Here is a 21,984-nt window from a genome sequence, read left to right on the forward strand (position 1 = left end):
AACAGTCGTTTATGTTTGACGTCAAATGCTGCTAACACTCACCCCAGAAAATCTGAAGGGTGTTCAAGGATACTTTAACGTTTGCAGGTCTTGTACGGTAAATCAAGATGGTTTTTCGTTCCCATGGCATAGGGATGGCATGGCACTCCCTACAACTTGGTAAGTACTTAAATAATAACACAGCTATATCCAACGAAAATGATGGAATTAAACAATTTATTTTCATATTTCCATTCAAGTGTATTTCTGTATCTGTGTTTTTTTTTACCACTCCAAGTCAGAAGAGGGCGCTAGACGTTCAGATTGCAACGCTTCCGCCAGACACTTCTGCTTTGCCGTAGTGTTGTGATGTGAATTGAAACCAAGATGGCGTCTACGGAATAGCTAGTTAAATTGGTATACAATATTTCATTTACCGCATAATGTTTTATACATTTCGTTTGTTCTATGTCAGTGCTAGATTAACAATACATTCTGACAAATTCAGTTTGGGCCGAGAGAGGTGTTGCTAAATTGTTTTACCTAGATCTCTAGCTAGCATGATAGCAGTAGTATCGAGCAAGTATGCGACCAGTTTAGAACGGCAATAAATGTTCTATTCACAAGTTAACTTGCTGTATTAGCTATCCTAAAGCATGATGGAGGCTCCGCGTGAGGAGGAACTGCGGCCGGTGCCTCGTGAGCGGGCGATTCTGGAGAGTTTCTTCACGCAGCTCGGAATGTTCTCGTTCGACCGGGCGAAAGATTATGTGGAGAAAGAGAAGGACAGTAGCAAGAGCGCAGGGGCCATCTGGGCCGCTCTCCTTGCCGCCTTCGCACACCTTGCCGCAGCGGAGAAGGCCTATCACAACATGACGTTCCTGGGACAAAAACTGGGTAAGAAGCACCCCATGTAAACACGCACTGACAGAAAATGTCATTTTTGTTGCACTACAAAACTCATTGGTGTGGCAAAATGACACCCCTCAGTGCAATTAATGTAACCTATCACAAGTGGGACTAGTATCACCATGATGTTATTATCCAGACGAGAAAGTCACGTTCCATAATAGAAAGTTGAAGTGTAGGTTTCAAACAGCAGGTGGCGATACAAGCCCACATTTTTATGACTTATGTATTCAGCAGCACATCACGTTGATATTATGGGGGTAGGAGGAAGAACGTACAACTGGATAAAGGATTTCCTTTTTGGAAGGTCTATCCGGGTAAGGAAGTCTATCAGGCAGCTAAATGGTGGATAACGGTACACCACAGGGGAGCGTGATTAGACCTCTGTTGTTCTCAATCATAATCAATGATGTTTACTTGCAGTTATGGCCGGATATGGGGAGGTCATTATTTGCAGATTATGGGGCCTTATGGAAGAGGGGAAGAAATGTGACATACATAGTCAGGAAGGTACAGGAAGCAATTGATGAGGTAGAGCGGTGGGCATTCATGTGGGGATTCAGGTTTTCTGTAGAGAACTCTGTGTTCTTTACCAGGTGGGAGATGATATATGCTTGAGGTTATATGGAAGAAACCTGGAGAGGGTGGGGTCCTTCCAGTTCCTTGGGGTGTACTTTGACACTAGATTGACCTGGGCAGAAGCCATTGATAGAGTGATGGGAGGGTGTAAGAAGGTGCTAAATGTGATGCACTGTCTGATGGGGAAGGAGTGGGGGGCTGGGCGTTCCTCATTGAGGACCATGTACAGTACCAGACAAACTCATTCAAGGGTTTTTCTTTATTTTTACTATTTTCTACATTGTAGAATAATAGTGAAGACATCACAACTATTAAACACAACACATGGAATCATGTAACAAAGTTAAACAAATAAAAATATATTTTATTCTTCAAAGAAGCTATCCTTTGCCTTAATGACAGCTTTGCACACTCTTGGCATTCTCTCAACTAGCTTCACCTGGAAATATTTTTCCGACAGTCTTGAAGGAGTTCCCACATATGCTGAGCACTGAGGTCCAACTTATCCCAAACCATCTTAATTGGGTTGAGGTTGGGTGATTGTGGAGGCCAGGTCATCTGATGCAGCACTCCATCACTCCCCTTCTTGGTCAAATAGGCCTTACACAGCCTGGAGGTGGGTTGGGTGATTGTCCTGTTGAAAAACAAATGATGGTCCCACTAAGCCCAAACCAGATGGGATGGCGTATCGCTGCAGAATGCTGTGGTAGCCATGCTGGTTAAGTGTGCCTTGAATTCTAAATAAATCACTGACATTGTCACCAGCAAAGCACCACCACACCTCCTCCATGCTTCACGGTGGGAACCACACATGGGGAGATCATCCGTTGAACTAGTCTACATCTAACAAAGACACGGCGAGTAGAACCATAAATCATGAATTTGGACTCATCAGACCAAAGAACAGATTTCCACCAGTCTAATGTCCATTGCTAGTATTTCTTGGCCCAAGCAAGTCTCTTCTCATTGGTGTTCTTTAGTAGTGGTTTCTTTGCAGCAATTTGACCATGAAGGCCTAATACACGTAGTGTCCTCTGAACAGTTGATGTTGTGTCTGTTACTTGAACTCTGTGAAGCATTTATTTGGGCTGCAATTTCTGAGGAACTCTAATGAACTTATCCTCTGCAGCAGAGGTAACTCTGGGGTTCCTTTCCTGTGACGGTCCTCATGAGAGCCAGTTTCATTATAGTGCTTGATGGTTTTTGCAACTGCACTTGAATAAACTTTCAAAGTTCTTGAAATTTTCCGAATTGACTGACCTTCATGTCTTAAAGTAATGATGGACTGTCGTTTCTCTTTGCTTATTTGAGCTGTTCTTGCCCTAATATGGACTTGGTCTTTTACCAAATAGGGCTATGTTATGTATACCAACACTACCTTGTCACAACACAACTGATTGTCTCAAAAGTATTAAGGAAAGAAATTCCACAAATTATCAAGGCACACCTGTTAATTGAAATGCATTCCAGGTGACTACCTCATGAAGCTGGTTGAGAGAATGCCAAGAGTGTGCAAAGCTGTCATCAAGGCAAACGGTGGCTACTTTGAAGTATCTCAAATATAAAATATTTAGATTTTTTCCCCACACGTTTTTGGTTACTACATGATTCCATATGTGTTATTTCATAGTTTTGATCTCTTCACTATTCTATAATGTAGAAAATAGTCAAAATGAAGGAAAACCCTTGAATGAGTAGGTGTATCCAAACTTTTGAATGGTACTTTGTTGCTTTGATACGATCTGTAGTAGACTGTGGCAGTATAGCGTATGGTTCGGAAGCCAGGACCTCATTGGAAAGGCTAGATGTCATACAGGGGGCAAAGACTCTGAATATGTAATGGGGCGTTTCAGACCTCCCCAGTGGCTGCACTACAGCTGGAGATGGGGGGATATGCCATTGCAGATTAGGAGACAGCAGCTGGCAAGGAATTATCGGGTCAATCTACAGGGACACGGGGTGTCTCATCCTGCGAAACGGATTCCACATGCATGCTAGAAACATGAGTGAGGACAGAACATGAGCTTTGGGTGGGTGGGTAATACCCAGGCAAAGGAGATGGGACTGTAGTCCAATGGTAGCTATTCCTGTAAGTCCACCATGGCTACTCCTGCCTAGTTGATCTAGAAGTGTTGGAGAGATGACAGAGATGGGGTGTTGATTCATCGGATTTGTTTAATAGACATCTGGATACTGTGTATCAGGATTTTGTTGCCATTTACACAGATGGTTCAAAAGATTCAAGGACAGGATGCACTGGGTCAGCATTTGTATTGCAGGAATGTGGGGTGGCAGTCAGGAAACGTATTACAGATCAACTGGCTGTATATACGGCGGAGCTGATGGGCATACTGTTGGCCTTGAATTGGGTGGAGGAAGTCAAGCCAGCCAGAATAGTTATTTGCTTTGATTCATTCCGTGTTGATGAGTTTTCAGTCTGTTAGCTCACGTAGCAGGCAATACCTGCTTTGAGGTACTAGAAACCCATGGCAGGATTAGACAGATGGTTATACAGATAAGATTTACTTGGGTCCCAGCCCATGTGCGGGTGGAGGGGAACGAGCACTTAGTAGTGGGGATGTTGTAGATTCAATGAGCACAGCAGAGGCAAAAAGCCTGATATGGACAGTGATGGTGCAGAGATGGCAGGAACAGTGGAATAGAGATACTGAGGGCAGGCATTTATTTGAAGTACAGATGAAAGTCTGGGAGGGGAGGATGGCAAGAAGGAACAGAAGAGAGGGTACTATTTTTACAAGATTAAGGGTGGGACACAGCCGGTTGGAAAATTATTTAAATGTGATAGGAAAGTGTGATTATTGCCAGGAAACAGAGACAGTTGAGCATGTATTGTTACAGTGTGGGCAGAATCAGAAGGAAAGAGAGAGGATGAGATCTAGTATGAGGGTGGCGGTAATGCACCATAACGTTAGATGCCAACCGCGATAAACCCCACTGAAGAAAGACAGCACATCACATCTACCCCACACTGAGGGGTTGGCTGGAAGTGGATGTTTACAGTATTTAACCCAATTTCCATTTCCCCTGAAAATACGGTTGTTGGGACTTTAAAACATCAGCTACGTTAGGTTATAGCTCCCCAAACAACAATTTCCAACATGGACTGTTTTCTCTACGTTGCTCCAATATGTTAAATCAGGATCATAACCCACTCTTGCAGGCGGCCAGTCGTTCTTCAGCCGCAAGGACTCCATCCGCACCATCTACACCTCCCTGTTCAACGCGCTGAGGAAGGTGGTGACCATGGGGCGCCACGCCCAGCCAGGCTCCGCACCCTACCTGGAGGACCTGCTGTCTCACCTATCGGAGCAGCTGTGCCACTTCACCCAGGCCCGCATGGAGATGGCTGACCTGTACGAGAAGATGCACGCGCTGGGCAGCCAGAAGAACATCAACTCAGAGGAGCTGGTCGCCACCCTCGAGGCAGTGCTGCAGAAATACAGCTCCAGGTGGGTGGGACGTCATGTGTGTAAGATCAGCTGTGTGTGCAGGCTGTAATAGTGTGTGAGTGGCTGAGAAATTGCAGAAACGAGAGTATAGGGAGGGGAGGGAGGGAGGGGAGGGAGGGGAGGGGAGGGAGGGAGGGAGGGAGGGAGGGGCGGGTGGTGGGCAAGCATGACAGGGGAGGGAGGGGTGGGGAGATTTCTGCTGAAATCAGCAGATGTAAAATTTAGCTCAGCCGGAACCAAAGCAAGCCCAACACAGAAAAGCCCACTGTGCGGCGGAGTCGCAGTTCACACTGCAGCGAGTCACAATCTGGCACACATGGGTGGTTGTGCAGTCAGGGTTGAAGGTGACTTTCTCGCACAGCAGTCGACACTGCCAGGAAACGTAATCAGCACTGAGAATACACAGGTTATTAACTGCTAATCAGGGCCAGAACCTCCACACCCAGTCGCACACACAAATGTGCATAGTGCACACACCCTTAGCAGCACAGAACATCAGACACATCCAATGCTGTTCTACGGCCACAGTCCATCTCTTACAGTATATTAATCAGCATTAGTGCTAATGGGGCTATTTATCATTAGGATAATTGGTCTTACAGAATGGTGAACACGATTGATTCGTAGTGGAGTGTGATCAGTTAAGGCTACCATCTGACACCACCAGCATTTCTCCCTTACATTAGATATGGCTTTCTCTCCAATGACCCCTCCATCTCCTCCCTCCTCCCAGGTTCCACCACCCCATCCTGGGCCGCTTGGAGGGGGGCTTCCAGACAGAGGTGGATGTGGTGACACAGCTCCTGCGCTGCCAGGCACAGGTGTCAGAGTGGCACTTCCTGCCCGCCCTGCTCAGCCTGCACGGGGCTAGCTCTAAGCTCACTGCCTGGGGACAGCTCTTCCAGCGCCAGAGGGAGACCCGCAAACACCTGTTCGGAGGCCAGTCCCAGAAGGCAGTGCAGCCACCCCACCTGTACGTGTGGCTGCAGCGCCTCCAGGGGGCGCTCCTGGCTAAATTCAGCTTCTACTTTCATGAGGCGCTGAGCAGGCAGACGGTGTCCGCAGACATGAAGGCCCTGACAGCACGCACGGCGCCCGATTACTACGGCAAGATCTGTTCGTTTATCCGCAAACACGATGCCAACAACGTGTCGCTGGTGTTCGACAACCGCGGCTTGGACAGCTTCCAGGGCCACGGCTACCACCACCCGCATTCGTACCGCGAGGCGCCCAAGGGTGTGGAGCAGTTCCCCGCCGTGGTGTCCCTTCCCGGGGGCGAGCGGCCACTCACGCACTGGCCCAACGTCATCATGATGATGGGCGACCGCGAGGCGGAGCTCAACACGCTGGAGAAGGTGGTACACTTCTACGACGACAAAGTCCAGAGCACTTACTACCTGACCCGACCAGAATCGCACTTCACCCTGGTGGTCATCTTCGATGGCAGGAAGTCCGAGAAGGACTCGCACATCACCGCCTTCCTGCAGGAGATCTCTGGCTCGCTAAGGAACTCCAAACCATTCAGCACCCTCAAACCTGGCTCCAAAGGCTGAGAGAGAGAAATGCCCTACTTCATATACATCGTAAACTGACTGTCCCCATAAAGGGGAAGCGTGTGTGTGTATCGTTATAACAGAGACGAGGGATTGTTCCAGTTCCGTAGACAGACAGGATGGACAAAGTTGTCTAATCATTAGGAAAGCTTCTTGAGTAACATTGTTGCAATATTCTGATTTGGTTTTAGCTTCTTAAAAATGAGTGGCCAGGACCTTTTGCTTTACTACTTGATATTTAAAATATAATTAGAACCTCGGCATTAGCTTGTTTTTAAATCAGAGAATGGCTTGAACCCGTGGTCCAACTGTTGGTTCTGTTGAGCATCGTGCTTTGAATCCTTTAGTTTGTTTTGCCAAATCAGTTCCAGACCAAAGATGTGCGTCACTGACTATTAGACGCAGCGTGGCCTTCTCACAGTGAACTGCTCTATCGAGACTTTTGACCTGTTTCTATTCCAACACAGGATAGCCAACTTCCTATCCCCGTCAGGGATGTAATGATGCGATGTACTGAAAAATCTTTTGCTTAATTTATGTATACTTTTAACATTTGTTTGTTTACTGTTTTAACAGAAGTGCTTAATTTGGTTTCACTGTATGTCATCTTATTTAGCTGTTTAATTCCCGAAATAAAGTTTTGAGACGACTGTAGGAAAAAAAGCACCATTGCTGTGTGTGTGTAAGAGGTGCTTTCACATGTTTCGGAAGCTACTTAAGACGGACATTAGTGAGTGTTCAGACAGCCAACTGTAGCACGTCCCATCCCCTTTTCCCGACCCCACTCACACTCCGCAGGTGATAAACAAGGCAGTAATGAACGCTCGACTAACCAAAACACACTTGTTCATTTCTTCCCTTTTTATTTATAATATAAATACAACATCAATACTATCCACTTGGGTATAAGAGCTCATCTTTAGGAAGCTCAGGAGTTTCAGATACAGCAACAGACTAAACCATTTCCTTTAATTGTCAGACACATTCAGAGAAACCAACGTCCCTTAAAATGCACCTGTTCACATGTTATAATGCTACATGCCAAGTACACCATTTTTCCTATACATTAAAGTGCAACGTCACAATAGATTAACTCTAGGATTCATAATTCAGTCTTCTACTAAACACTGATTATTTCCTTCTAAGTGCTGCTGCTCTCCGTTCAGAACATGCGTGAGTGGATTAAACTCCCCACAAAGACTAGGGTAAAAAAAAAAAAGGCACTTTCACATTGACACACACAAACCGATGCACACCCATAGCCCATTCTTAAAGACACACATCCCCAGTACTGCTCAAACACACACACACACACAACAGTTCCCAACCCAGTAAAGAGGACACATTCAGTGTGCTGCTGTTCAAGTGTATTTTGGGCATTTACACTCAAAAGCCCCAGCCTGTTTGTTTACTGTGAACTTAAGGTTATTTCGTGACTTCAGAGTAACACAACCAGATACACCATATTCCCACACACACCAACTGCCAGCACACGGAAACACACATGCGCCCCTGTCCTGCACATGTTCTGTTACTAAAGGCAGACATGAATAATCCATCATTTTATCCACCATCGCATTTACAAAGGAACAGAATGAGGGCAGGCAGAGGAAACACACACAGACAAACAGGGTAATGGGAAAGAAATCACCCAGGCCGAGGGAAACGTACTCTACAAACTCCTAACCCACTCCACTACTGTACCTCCAAACTATTTCCCCTGGCCTGTGTGTATCGGTTGAACACGAGAAGGCTGTTTTCTAGTAGTGAGCGTTAACGCCGCTGCCGGCCTCTGTGACATTATTGCCCACTGAACATTCAAATAGAGAGCCGAACAGTCGTTAAATACTGGAACATTCATTAAATAGCTGAACATTGGTTAAATAGAATGTGAGTTTTGTCACCAGTGCCTCGAGAGGCTTCGGTTGAGGCATTAGTGAGCTTAGCTGCGGTACCAAGTGAAATAGAAAATAATTTAAAATAAGATCACACAGACATCCGCCCTTATGTTTCCTCTCTGTGTGAGCCTCCCTTTACCCATCAGGCACATCTTCACTCCGCATTGTCCCTTTCTTTCGCATCGCCAATGAAAAATCGCTCGTAGATGCAGCAGCCAATCGAAATACACTAAGAACACAGCAGCCTTTTGGTGATAGACCTTCATTAGCTGAGGAGCCTTTTGTCATTACATAGTCAACGTTCACATAACTGAAACTACATTTCACTGGAGGAGAACTACACTTCCCACACATGTGTGACTACATCTCTTTTACAGGATAGGGCTTCTGCTTTCTTCAGCTTATACTTTTTTTTCTTGTACTTCTCCCATTCAGCAGTCCCATTTTACATAGCTACCCTTTGATAAATGCTTTGATACATGGAGAACGTGTATCCTACACACCAAGAAGAGAGTACACACCAACCTGACGACACACATAAATATCATGGCATATCATAGATCATATATTATTTTGTATTACTACATAAAACCCTTTTAGTTTCAGATCTGTCCTACCGCTTTCTACCCTTGTTCAGGTTTCTAAACAGTAAGCAGGTACACTGTTCTCCCACTCCCACTCTATTTTGGCCCGGGTTGGCCTGGTTTGGCTCATCACATGGTGCAGGACTTGTCCAGGAGCGGGGGCAGAGGGGGGGTGTTGCTCTTGGGCGGCACCAAGGGTTTGGGCCTCAAGGCTGGGGGGCGAAGCGGAACTCCCATACGGAGTGGAGCCCCCACTACGGGCTTGAAGGAGCCCAGGGTGTCGGGGGAGGGGTTGGTGGATCGGATGGGTGCGGGAGGGGGGGCCGGGGAGGGGAATGAGGGGGCTCAGAGGGCTGAGGGGACTAGGGGTACCAGGAGTCCCTGGGGTGGAGGGGGTGCTGTGGGGGCTGGGCGACTCGGAGGAGCAGGCTGTGATTGGGCTGTTCTTAACCTGCTCCAGAGTGTCCAGGACCACGTCAGGAGCCGGTCTGCAGCCCCCACGCTCCAACTGCCTCAGCTGCCCCAGAGCCACACTCACACTCTCCTCTATGTCCTAAAGAGAAAGGGGAATGAGGAAAGAGGGAGTGGAAGAGAGAAAATATAAGATGAAGTATAGTTTGATGTGTGCAGCAGCTGTTTGTTTTTTGTATAATTACTGTATGTACTTGTGTGTGTGAAAGTATGTGCGTGTGAGAGAGTGTACCTGTGCCAGTGTGTCTGGGTCCAGGGTTCTGGAGCTGAAGCCGTGCTGTCCGCTGCTGGAGCGCCGGATGGGCGTGTCTTCAGGCCGACGCAGTGAATCGCGGCGGCTCTTGGTAACCGTTACCGCGGCAGTGGAACGGCGACGACGCTCAGGGCTGTCGAGAGGCGGGGTTAAGCCAGTGCCCCGCCCCAGAAGGAGCTCCCGTGGGCTGAAGTGACCAGTGACGGGCGGCGAGTTCCTCTCCAACACACTCCCGTTACCATGGTCTTTAGAGCGACCGAGGGGGCGACGGAAAATGTCAGTCCGCTTCCTGCGGTGGCTGCTGTGGAGAGACGTACAATATAGACCGTTAGCTAAGATTAGAGCTTGACTAAATCAATACACTCCACAAACCGCTAGCATAGTTTGTTAGCTTTGTGCAATTTATAGGTCTGTGGTGGTCTGTTGTGTGTTAACTACTGACCTGTTGTAGGTCTCTGGCGATCTAACTACTGACCTGTTGTAGGTCTCTGGCAATCTAACTACTGACCTGTTGTAGGTCTCTGGCAATCTAACTACTGACCTGTTGTAGGTCTCTGGCAATCTAACTACTGACCTGTTGTAGGTCTCTGGCAATCTAACTACTGACCTGTTGTAGGTCTCTGGCAATCTAACTACTGACCTGTTGTAGGTCTCTGGCGATCTAACTACTGACCTGTTGTAGGTCTCTGGCAATCTAACTACTAACCTGTTGTAGGTCTCTGGCAATCTAACTACTGACCTGTTGTAGGTCTCTGGCAATCTAACTACTGACCTGTTGTAGGTCTCTGGCAATCTAACTACTGACCTGTTGTAGGTCTCTGGCAATCTAACTACTGACCTGTTGTAGGTCTCTGGCAATCTAACTACTGACCTGTTGTAGGTCTCTGGCAATCTAACTACTGACCTGTTGTAGGTCTCTGGCAATCTAACTACTGACCTGTTGTAGGTCTCTGGCAATCTAACTACTGACCTGTTGTAGGTCTCTGGCAATCTAACTACTGACCTGTTGTAGGTCTCAGGCGATCTAACTACTGACCTGTTGTAGGTCTCAGGCGATCTAACTACTGACCAGTTGTAGGTCTCAGGCGATCTAACTACTGACCTGTTGTAGGTCTCAGGCTGTCTGTCAGTAGGAGAGCTCAGCTCACTTCTGGCTCTCTTGTCATCATTGCTAGTGCTCCCACTGTCGCTGTCCACTGTCGATGCAGAGTCAGGCCTGAAACACCACACAGCACCTCTTACCAACCAATCAGTGTTAAACAGAACCTGTTACCCAACCAATCAGGGCACTCTAACTAATCAGACAAATGATCAGTTAGTCAATCAATACCAGTGGCCAGTAATTGTTCACTCCAATCAATTTAATTAATAACTTAGGTCATCAATCAATTTAATCAGTCAGTCAATCAATCAATCCCAAAAAACACATTTAAAGAATCAAAAAGGGGCAGTTTCTTTGATAAAAATGAGTTGAGCACGTAAATTTTCATTCAACAGTTAATTTGATAACAATCCACAATGGGATGCCGCTGTAGGCATATTTTACAGACATGTTCTCTTGGCATGGTTGTGTCACTTAGCGTGTATGCTATGTGCTAGCTATGCTGTAGCCGTGTACTTGCCTGTCCTTCAGTGTTATGTACTGGTGAGGCACCAGGCCATGGGTGCCGTTGATTCGCCCCTCCCACCAGTCATGTGATGCACGCTGGAACAGCTGCAGGGTCACTCCCTTCTTAAAGGAGAGCTCCCGCCCCGACCGGCCCGTATAGTCAAACCTGGCCACTGCCTCTACTGCTTCCCCCTCTGAGAGACAGAGAGAGAGAGGAAGAGAGAAAGAGAGAAATAGAGAGAGAGGGAGCGGGAAGCGGGAGGCAGAAGGACAGAGAGATAAGAGCCAAATCGTATGATCGAGGGGGACCTGTCAATCACTAATGTCCCTGGCTTGACCTTCCGAGCTCAGCCAATGAGGAACGAGGGGAAAGTGAAATCAGAGCATAAGAGTCTTAGCTAGCCATCGCACCGCCTCCCCCTTACAATGGGAATCACACACTGCACACAGCGAGAGACGACAGAGGGAGAGAGGGGAGTCTCTATGCTAGCTGTTGCCATGGAGACAGCTCTCTATCCATTGGTGGATAAGAGAGAGAAGCCCACTGGGTGATTGTGCAGAGGTCAGAGGTCAGAGCGTACCCTCCTCACTGGTCTGAGTCTCTGTGCCGCCGTCAGGCTCCGCCTCCCCACCCGGCTCGCTGAACGGACTCTCGCTGGAGAGGATAAAGGGAGAGAGGGAGAGAAAGAGAGTTTGGGTGTGAAGGGAGGGAAAGGATGAAAAAGGGAGTGTAAGCACCATAACTGCAGCAGTCAGCAATATTAGACAGACTTGCTAGAACCGGGCCCTCTTGATACTTCACAAAATGGATGAACAGAAGGATAAAAGCACAGATGGTTGGTTGCAAGGCTGGAGTATACAGTATAGTCAATCTGTCTCACCAGTACTGGTCTCCAGTCATGCACTTCTCGTAGACAGGCCCAGGCAGCTCCGGGGGGTTGGGGAAGATGTTGTCGTGGTGCAGGATGACCGTCTTGATGACCTCATTAACATGCGCCTGGCAGGCCACCTGGTCCAGGGCGTCGGGCGTGGGCAGCAGGGTGGGGCCGAAGACGATGGCCAGGTTCCCAGCATCCATCATGTTCTCGTCGCTGTACTGGGATAAGCTGGGCAGGGGGCACAGGGCAAAATGTTACTACATAAACACCACATCACATGACCAGGCAGGAAGTAAAACGGAATGTTCATCATACTCATACCGAATACTGCAAATCTAACACTCTGCAATCTAACATTCAGACTCTGCTGTGGTAGATCACACCTGCACCTCACACTTCTCCCTCTCTCCTCCCGTTCACACTTCCTCCTCCATCTCTATTTGGAGCTGCAGAGATGAGACATCGTGTTCAGCCAAATACAGACAGACAGACCGTGTTGTATGTGGTTCTGTGTGATCTAGACTACCGCAGACCTACATGTTCTCGACTAACCCAGTTCAACACTAGTCCAGACCTGGTTCTGTGTGTTCTCGACTAACCCAGTACTGGTTCTGTGTGGTTCAGTGTGCTCTAGACTAACCTAGTACTGGTTCAGTGTGGTTCAGTGTGCTCTAGACTAACCCAGTACTGGTTCTGTGTTGTTCTCTGGGTTCTATACTAGTCCAGACCTGGTTCTGTGTGTTTCTATATGTTATAGACTAGTCCAGACCTGGTTCTGTGTGTTTCTATATGTTGTAGACTAGCCCAGACCTGGTTATGTGTGTTTCTATATGTTATAGACTAACCCAGTACTGGTTCTGTGTGGTTCAGTGTGCTCTAGACTAACCCAGTACTGGTTCTGTGTGGTTCAGTGTGCTCTAGACTAACCCAGTACTGGTTCTGTGTGTTTCTATATGTTATAGACTAGCCCAGACCTGGTTCTGTGTGTTTCTATATGTTATAGACTAGCCCAGACCTAGTTCTGTGTGTTTCTATATGTTATAGACTAGTCCAGACCTGGTTCTGTGTGGTTCTCTGGGTTCTATACTAGCCCAGACCTGGTTCTGTGTGTTTCTATATGTTCTAGACTAACCCAGACCTGGTTCTGTGTGGTTATATGTGTTCTAGTCGAACCCTGTACTGCTTCTGTGTGGATCTGTGGGTTCTAGACTAGCCCAGACGTGGTTCAGTGTTCGCGTACAGACACTCACTGGTTGAGGAAGGCGAACAGGTATCTCATCACGACCAGAGTCGCCCGTGGAACACCCAGTAGAATCTTACGAATACACTGAGCTCTGTCATACAAGCTCTCTATACCTGTGGGGGGACACACACACACACACACACACACACACACACACACACACACACACACACACACACACACACACACACACACACACACACACACACACACACACACACACACACACACACACACACACACACACACACACACACACACAGTCAGTAATATTCCCAGGAACTCATGAGGTGTAATCCTGAAACATCCTGAAATATAAGCAGCCCAGAGAGAGAGGCAGTTAGCTCTCTGTGTGTGTGTGTTTCAGAAAGACAGAAAGAGACATGGCATTGGAGACGTGTGTGGGAGGGAGATAGAGAGAGAGAGATGCAGAGAGAGAGAGATGTATAGCGGGACCCATTTTGACAGTGCCAAAATTGAATGTATTACTCATAAGACATTTTATTACTGCATTTCAAAACTGCTCTTTTTGTCAATGAACAGGCGCTGATCATTTATGGAGACCTAAAACTAACAGTGCATTTATGTGAAGCATGCAAAGCAATTGGAATCTGTTGCATTTTAAATACGTTTTGAATTAAGGGCCGTATCGACTGGTGAAAAGGTCATTTTTACAACACATTGAGTGTTAGAGCTGTCCAAATGTCACCTGCATTCATGGTAAATCACAAAACCTTCACAGCTGATACTTTTTACAAACACACACTAATTGCATACACACAAAAAAACACCGCTCCCCCCCTTTAAAACAGTGACCCCTGTCCTCCTGTCCAGCCACACCATAGAGGAAGGAATTGCTACTCACGGACACAGGAAATTAGGTCGTTGAACCTTTCCTTGGGAAAGAGGGGGTTCTCCAGCCCCCGGAAGTAGAGCTTCAGCACACCGGCCACCGAGTTGATGTCATGGTTATTCTCCTCGTCAATCAGGGGGTCGTTACCTTGGCAACAGAGAGACGGATGTGGTTAGTTTCCTTTCCCCTGACCTGGAAGCACAAGTATGATGACCTCACGGTGACCTCTCACCTCTCTCAAATGAGTTCTTGATGTCGTTGACCTCCACCTGCGACCCCGACACACGGAATATGCCCTGGTGCTGAAGACCTAAAGGAGACGGGAGGCGGTTATGAGAGTCTAATCATGTGTCAGTACACATCAGAGGAACTTGAAAAGGACTTGGCTCCTAACCCCTAGCCCCCAAATAGGCTAAGGGGAGGATCCACCATGTTGTTTTCAACAGAAGGACTCACCATGGAGGTTGATGTAACGGATGGAGCTCTCCACCAGCAGAGGAATGGCTTTAGTCGAGTCCTAAAAAACACATCCAGGCAATTAAGCAGCCACCAGAGGCCAACCACACACAGACACAGACACACACACACACACACACACACACACACAAGCAGCGGGAGGAACAGTGGAAACATTACCTGGTGATTGCTATGGGAGTTCTTTCGTCCACGGCTAGGGGAGAAACAGAGACAACAGTGACTCAGTTTTAATTTGCAGAGCTCAAAGACGAGAGGTGAGACAATTGAAAATGTAGAAACGGATAAAACAGTGCTTCAGTCAATAACATGTTTAAGAGCTATACCTGGTGGTCAGCGTGTCTGCTATATACCCTGGAGAGACATGAAAGACACAGGCAGACAGAGAGAGGGCAGGGTTTTTTTTATTGTCAGACAGGGAGGGCATTAGCACATAAGGTATATTTCTCAGCCATAAAAGAGGCAGTGAGAGAGATGGCAGTTACAAAAAGATAGCCTTGTTTGACCATCCTGATATCGCAAGCTCACATTCTGTTTCACTACACGGATTCAAGTGAAACAAAACGAGAGCCCAGCGTGGATCAGGCTAACAAAGAGAAAGAGAGAGACAGAGAAAGAAAGATAGAGCGTGAGGTCTCTTACCATCGGCCATGGCTTTCTTCAGCAGGTCGTGCTTGGCCTGTAGTTTGGAGATCAGATTACTGCCCTCCAGATACTCACGGAACTTCTGTGGACCACAGACAGAAGAACATGCGGCGTTTATTAACTGTACATCTACCTAACTGTCTACATCAGCTAGCCTGTGTGTGTGTGTGTGTGTCTGTCTCTGAGTGCGTGTCTCACCGTGAAGTAGAAGAGCTCAGTCTCCTGTTGGTTGGCACGGCGCTTGGCGAGGCTGGGTTTGTTTAGGTAGCCGTCCGACACGCTGGACTTGACCGACTCTGAAGAGGGGCTGTGGGTGAAACTCTGGGAAACGTCATAGTCATCCAGCACTGTCATGTCCTGAAGGGTGGTGAGAGTGGCCCCCGATGTCTTCTTCACCTGCGGGTAGGGGAAATAGAGTTAGACCAAAGTAGTCGCTCACAGATTATGTGTGGTGTATGTGTGTGTTCATGTACTTGTGGATATGAGGTTTGAGCGAGTGTGTGTGCACATCTTAAATCTGTATGATGCAGGTGGTGTGTGAGAGTGTTTATTTGTGTATGGTAATTACGGTGTGTGTGTGTGTGCTGAGACATGCAGATGCAGCTCATTACTCCAGTCTTCATCAGCATTTCTGTGCCCTTCAGGGTTAGATAACAGCTGCCCTCCCATTCCACAGCAATCCATATATAATCTTCTCAACCGTAATACACACTCCAAAAACACACTATAAATAACCAAAAAAAGCTCTAGCTTCAGGGCACGAAAATGGTTTATTTGTAAGTCTGCATCTGTCACAAAATCACTCCAACCCAACCTCCCTCTCCTTCGTCCCACAGCATGTGGTCAGAGAGTCAACCAAACTACAACACAGCACACTAGGAAACTGTATATGTCTGGTCTCACCTCTCCAGCAAAGCACACTGGGAAACTGAAGTACATTTGACTGTGTGATAAATGTGTGTCTCTCACCTCCTCGTTCTCTATCTTCAGGGTGGAGAGGCGTGACTGGAGCTGCTGCAGCCTAGATGTGAGCTCTGCCTGCACCTGTGGCTGGGCGGCTATCTGGGTCACCTGACAGGAAACAGGAACAACCCACAGCATGACCGGGCGCCTACCTGGTGGGGGGGGGGGGGGGGGGGTCACTGTGTGCGTACATCTGTGTGTGAATCCGTGCTTGTGTGTTTTTGTCCTTTCCGCACTCACGGGGTCCCCCATGTGGGGCTGGAAGCTGAAGCGTGGCGGGGGGCAGAAGGCGGTGGGGTAGAGGCCCAGCAGGCGCTGTCTGTCTCGGGCAGGATCCAGGCCCTCTACAGCCCCCTCCAGTACCTCCAACCCTGTCCGCCTGGAGGCCTCCAGACTCAGCTCTGCAGACAGGTAGGTCTTCAATGCACGACTCAGATTGGAATGGTACCCCAGGTCACAACACTGAGGGAGGGAGGAGATAGTAATGTGTTAGAGAAAGAAAGACACACCTAACACTTTTTGTCAACACTGCTTAGGTAATAGTGAAATCTACTGAAATCGGCTTGTTTGTGTGTGTGTGTGTGTGTGTGTGTGTGTGTGTGTGTGTGTGTGTGTGTGTGTGTGTGTGTACTCACGTCTATGATATCGGGCAGGTCGTGGATGTAGTATTTGAACACGGAGGAGTTGGTGGCCTCCATCGTCAGAAGGTACTCGTTCCTGGCCTTCAGAGACTTCAGCTTGTTCTCAGAGTACTTAGCCTTCCTCTGGAGAGAGAGCGACAGAGAGAGAGCAGAGAGAGGGAGGAGAGAGCGAGAGAGAAGGGTGAGGAGAAAATAAAAGTTAGAGACTTTAAAAAATATATATATCTAAATGAATGCAGGAAAGGAGAGGTTGTCCCTCATGTGTATCTGTACCTTCTCCCTCATCTTCTCCATCTTGCGGGCGGCGTTGCGTCTCTGGTGGCGTTCCTCTATACGCATGCCGAATAGCGGCTCCACCCCCCCGCCAGGCCCCACTTTGCCAACCCCCACCTGACGTTCGGCATCCCTCAGCTTGGTCTCCGCGTTCAGCGTCTCCCCATGGTACATGTGGTATGTCTTCATCACCTAGCAACCACAGCCCACAATGCATCCATCTGTCAACAACACTGCCCAGGGCAAATAGTTTGGGTCGTGTTCAGAAGGCACTAGTGGACGGAAAGGTTTTGACATGGAAAGCAGAAAGAATGCTCCTCATTGAACGAGTTCAGGTAGTACCTCCTCCGTTTGAAAGTGTTTTCTCCTGTTTCGTGCCTACTGAACATGACCTTACTGCTCATACCACAGTCACCTATAGAAATGCACCTGACAAATGTTGCCCACCATTGGCAGAGTTGCACCCAACCTAAACCTCCCTTCACCCTGTGAGGGTAGGAACAGACCTGTCCCCTCTAAGTTCTTGCTAGCTCTTGTGTTTATTTATTTACACCAGAAGCTCTTTAGGCTGCCAAGCCTTCACTTAACTAAACTTAACGCTCAGCAACTTTCCTTTGCAGCATATGGCTGAAATTACAAGTATTGGTAGAGCACCGAAAAAGTGACTCATTCCTCAAAGTTCATGTTGCAATGTTTAAAATGAAAGTGTGGCAGTTTTTGATGATGTATTGTTTAAGAACAGGAAAAGTGACAGTAAAAAAAAAAGCCTTCAACTCCCTAAAGTGACATGTTTAATGGAGACTGTGTGTGTGGCAGTTATAGATGTCACTTACGGTGTAGAGTTCATTAAGGAGCTTCATCAAGTCCTCCTGCAGCTGAAAGGTGATCTCTTTACTCTGGGAGAGGAGGGAGGGGGGAGGAGGGGAGCAGAGTGGGTAGACGAGAGAGGAGGTATGGCGGAAGAGATAGAGAAGGAGAGAGATATTTCATCAACACAGTGGAGAAGGGAGGTCATCACTGCAAATGAGAAACGTTTCATAATCCGATAAAGAGGGCATATGAATAAATAAATCCATCCATAAACAGATGAATCCATAAATAAAACATATAGTGGCAGGAGCCGGGCTGTAGCTCCTAGCTCCTGTGTGTGTGTCTGAGTCCTCATGTATTAAACAGCTCCTTCTAGTTTGGGAGTTTGAGTTATAGCATTCTGTACAGCATTAATATTGCATTAAGCCAAATGACTCTAAAATCCCAGAATGGATGAATCCCATTCCACTAGCCTTCTCACTGTGAGGCGGACCAGCTGAGCCGGTCACCATGGACACCAGGCTGTCAGAAACTCAGCGTTGTCATGGTCACCAGCCGGTGTCATCCTCGGCTCACTCACAGTGACTGACAAGTGTCATCTGTGTGCTAGAGCTTCATACAGGGGCGCAACTTTCACAATGGACGGGAGGGGGGGGGGGCAGCAGCCAGTTTTATCATTGGAATGATATACAAAACGAGATAATGATGTGCTTTAGGACCATGCGGACGCCTCCGAGCGGTTGGGTAGGCAGTTGAGTCTTTATCCGACTGTAAAAAATAAATATATATAAAAAGTTTATAACTTTATGTCCCCCCACTTTTAAAACCAAAGTTGCGCCCCTGGCTTCATAAGCAGTTATAACACAGTTACGAAGCCTCTATGTCTAGGCGTACTATATGTAGCTACAAGCTAGCAGGTCTCTCAGCACTTTAGCTCTCATGAATAAAACAGGAGCCACAGAGAGATGAATAATGAACACAATGAGCTGAACTCGGAAAGGGTGTGTGTGTGTTTAACTTGTTCTACAGTACTCGGAGGCAGGCTTCTCTGAAAATACACGGGGTGAAATGTGGACCGCTTCTGTACTTTTGATTAAAACCCATCAGGTTAATTCTTTGTGGCTCCTTTTATAGCTCCCTCTCAAACCAAGAGGCTTCTGGGAAAATACACAGGGGGAAATATGAGCCTTTACTTTTCCTTAGAAAACATTAACTCTTCTAGTCCTCTTCTTGCTCCCTCTCATACTAACAGACTTGTCGTCAAAGCTATTAAACCCTCTATTCCCTTGGGAAAGTCATCTTTGACCGCTGACCCCTGATGATCTGTGACACGTGCATGAGAAGAGGCTGTGATTGGCTCACTCTTTTGAGCAGGCGGGTGGAGTCGTCGCTGATGTGCGTGAGGCGGGTGATGACGTTGTTCAGGTAGAGGTCACTGAGTGTGGCGTGGTCCTTACTCTCCCTTCTCACCTGAAGAGCGAGATGGATCATGTGCTTACATTGCCTGAACACAGGCAACTTTTTAATGAATTTGTGCCTTCAGGATTGAGCACACATGCAAACAAACAGATTCATTACCTGGTTCAGCAGCAGGTACCAGCAGTTAACTGGAGACAGCAAGTTCTGGTCCTTTCTGTAGGAGAGAGAAAGATCAGGGAGGTTGTACTCAAATCAACACAAACATAAAGCCCCTGTTTACACTTAAACACATATGAGCTATGCATACACACACACAAATAAGCAGTTTTACACACACACACACACACACACACACACACACACACACACACACACACACACACACACACACACACACACACACACACACACACACACACACACGTCCTCTTACTTGTACTGCTGGTGGTCCTTGGTGCTGCGTGTCTTGGCCATGAACCTCTCGGCTAGTTTCTCCAGGTTCCTGGAGTACTCCGTCTCGATCTCAGCCTTCTTCCTGAAGAAGTCCTGCAGGTCCTGCAGCAGCTGCACCCTCATCTCTGTCTGCTGTTCCAAACACCGCTGCTGCTCCACCAGCTGGGCACGCACATCTACACACAGATACACTTATAATCAGATATATACGGCATACACACAATCAGCGACATATACACATACGATTATAGAAATACACACCACACACGCACTCAGAGACATACTGTAAACACAATCAGACATGTTTACACACTTCCCTGCACTGACATGGACACAGAAATACATGCACACACCCAAAACTAGACCTCCACAGACAATCACAATCATTCAGTTACACAGACACCTCTAGTAATACACACTAACAGATGCAGACATAACACCTTTGCAGAGTACTGGCCCATATTCTAATGAATTGTATTCATATTGTGTTTTTCACCAGGTCTCAAAGCCCTTTACAGATGATGACACCGCTCTTCATCACCCACTAATGTGTAGCTAGGCACCCACCTGGGTGATGCACATGGCAGCCATTTTGCGTTAGAACACATGCTCACTAGATAATCCACTATCACAGTGGGGAACGTGCATGTCTCTGCACACTTACGTGCATGCGTGTGCAAACACACACACACACACACACACACAAACACACACACACACACACGAGAGCATGCGTGACTGGAAATCAGATTCTTCAGGCTAAAGGCCATGACATTATTCTATTGAGATCTTTATGAAGCATATCTGTGCATGCACACCAGTGTGTGTGTGTGTGTGTGTGTGTCAATGTCGATGCGGCAGATATGAGCTCTGTCTTCACCTTCTTCGTCACATGGTTCACACACAGTGTGTGGTTGCCAAGACAACAGGTAGTGGAGTGGAGAGGGTCCCCTGGAGATTGGTGTGTCTGCGTGTCCATGTGTGTGTGAGAGAGACCGTGTGGAAGGGAGAGACCAAGATAAGGAGAGAGAAAGAAAATGAGGGAGGGAGAAATATAGAATGTGTGTATGTGTGAGAGAGAGGGGGAGTGGGAGAGGTGGGGGGGGGGTTATCATTGTGTATTCTCTGCCAGTCCTCTCTTTCCTGTGTCAGATACAGTTGAAGTCGGAAGTTTACATACATACACCTTAGCCAAATACATTTAAACTCAGTTTTTCACAATTCCTGACATTTACCGTAATTGCTGGACTATTAAGCGCACCTGAATATAAGCCGTACCCACTGAATTTTTTACAAATATGTATTTTGTACATAAATAAACCGCAAGTGCCTACCGGTACATTGAAACAAATGAACTTTACACAGCCTTTAAACGAAACACGGCTTGTAACAAAAATAAATAGGCTTTTAAACGAAACACGGCTTGTAACAAAAATAAATAGGCTTTAACGAAACACGGCTTGTAACAAAAATAAAAAATAAATAGCAGTAAACAGTAGCCTACCAAGAAAGTCAAACTTCATTGCGGTGGCGATTGTTTTGGCTTTCATCCGGATCTGCACAGTTGAAACACCTCGGCCGTCTGCTCTCTGTGTGTTGACCCAGTATTCAAGCTCATTTTCTAGTTCGGGCCATCTGCTTTTCTTCTCTGAAAGCTTTTGTTGTCTTTTTGCACTGAGTCAGTTCCTCACGCTGCTGTTTCCAACGTCTTATCATCGACTCATTAAGGCCAAGCTCCCGTGCAGCAGCTCTATTTCCTTTTCCAACAGCCAGATCGATCGCCTTCAACTTGAAAGCTGCATCATATGCATTTCTCCGTGTCTTTGCCATGATGAGGGTGACAAAATGACTACCGTAATCAGAATGATGGGAAGTTTGAGCGCGCTCGATTTACGTCACATTATGTGACGGTGCTCAGTTTTTTGGCGGCGTGAATCCTGTGAAAATTTTTTTTTTCATAAATTAGCCGCGTCATTGTATAAACCGCGAGGTTCATAGCGTGGGAAAAAAGTACCGGCTTATAGTCC

General features: G+C 47.2%; 1 protein-coding gene and 1 pseudogene across 1 annotated transcript; one reads left to right on the top strand and one right to left on the bottom strand.

The window, feature by feature from the left end:
• Positions 1 to 346: 346 nt before the first annotated feature.
• Positions 347 to 7,153, top strand: LOC120049866 (KICSTOR complex protein C12orf66 homolog). The gene is made up of 3 exons (XM_038996335.1): positions 347 to 876; positions 4,649 to 4,937; positions 5,671 to 7,153. The coding sequence occupies exons 1-3, from the start codon at positions 636 to 638 to the stop codon at positions 6,488 to 6,490; spliced, it is 1,350 nt and encodes a 449-aa protein (XP_038852263.1). The 5' UTR covers positions 347 to 635; the 3' UTR covers positions 6,491 to 7,153.
• A 1,948-nt stretch (positions 7,154 to 9,101) lies between these two features.
• On the bottom strand, positions 9,102 to 20,095 carry LOC120049070 (annotated as a pseudogene).
• Between the last annotated feature and the right edge of the window lie 1,889 nt (positions 20,096 to 21,984).

The sequence above is a fragment of the Salvelinus namaycush genome, chromosome 6 (assembly GCF_016432855.1).
Source record: "Salvelinus namaycush isolate Seneca chromosome 6, SaNama_1.0, whole genome shotgun sequence".
Classification (NCBI taxonomy): Eukaryota; Metazoa; Chordata; class Actinopteri; order Salmoniformes; family Salmonidae; genus Salvelinus; species Salvelinus namaycush.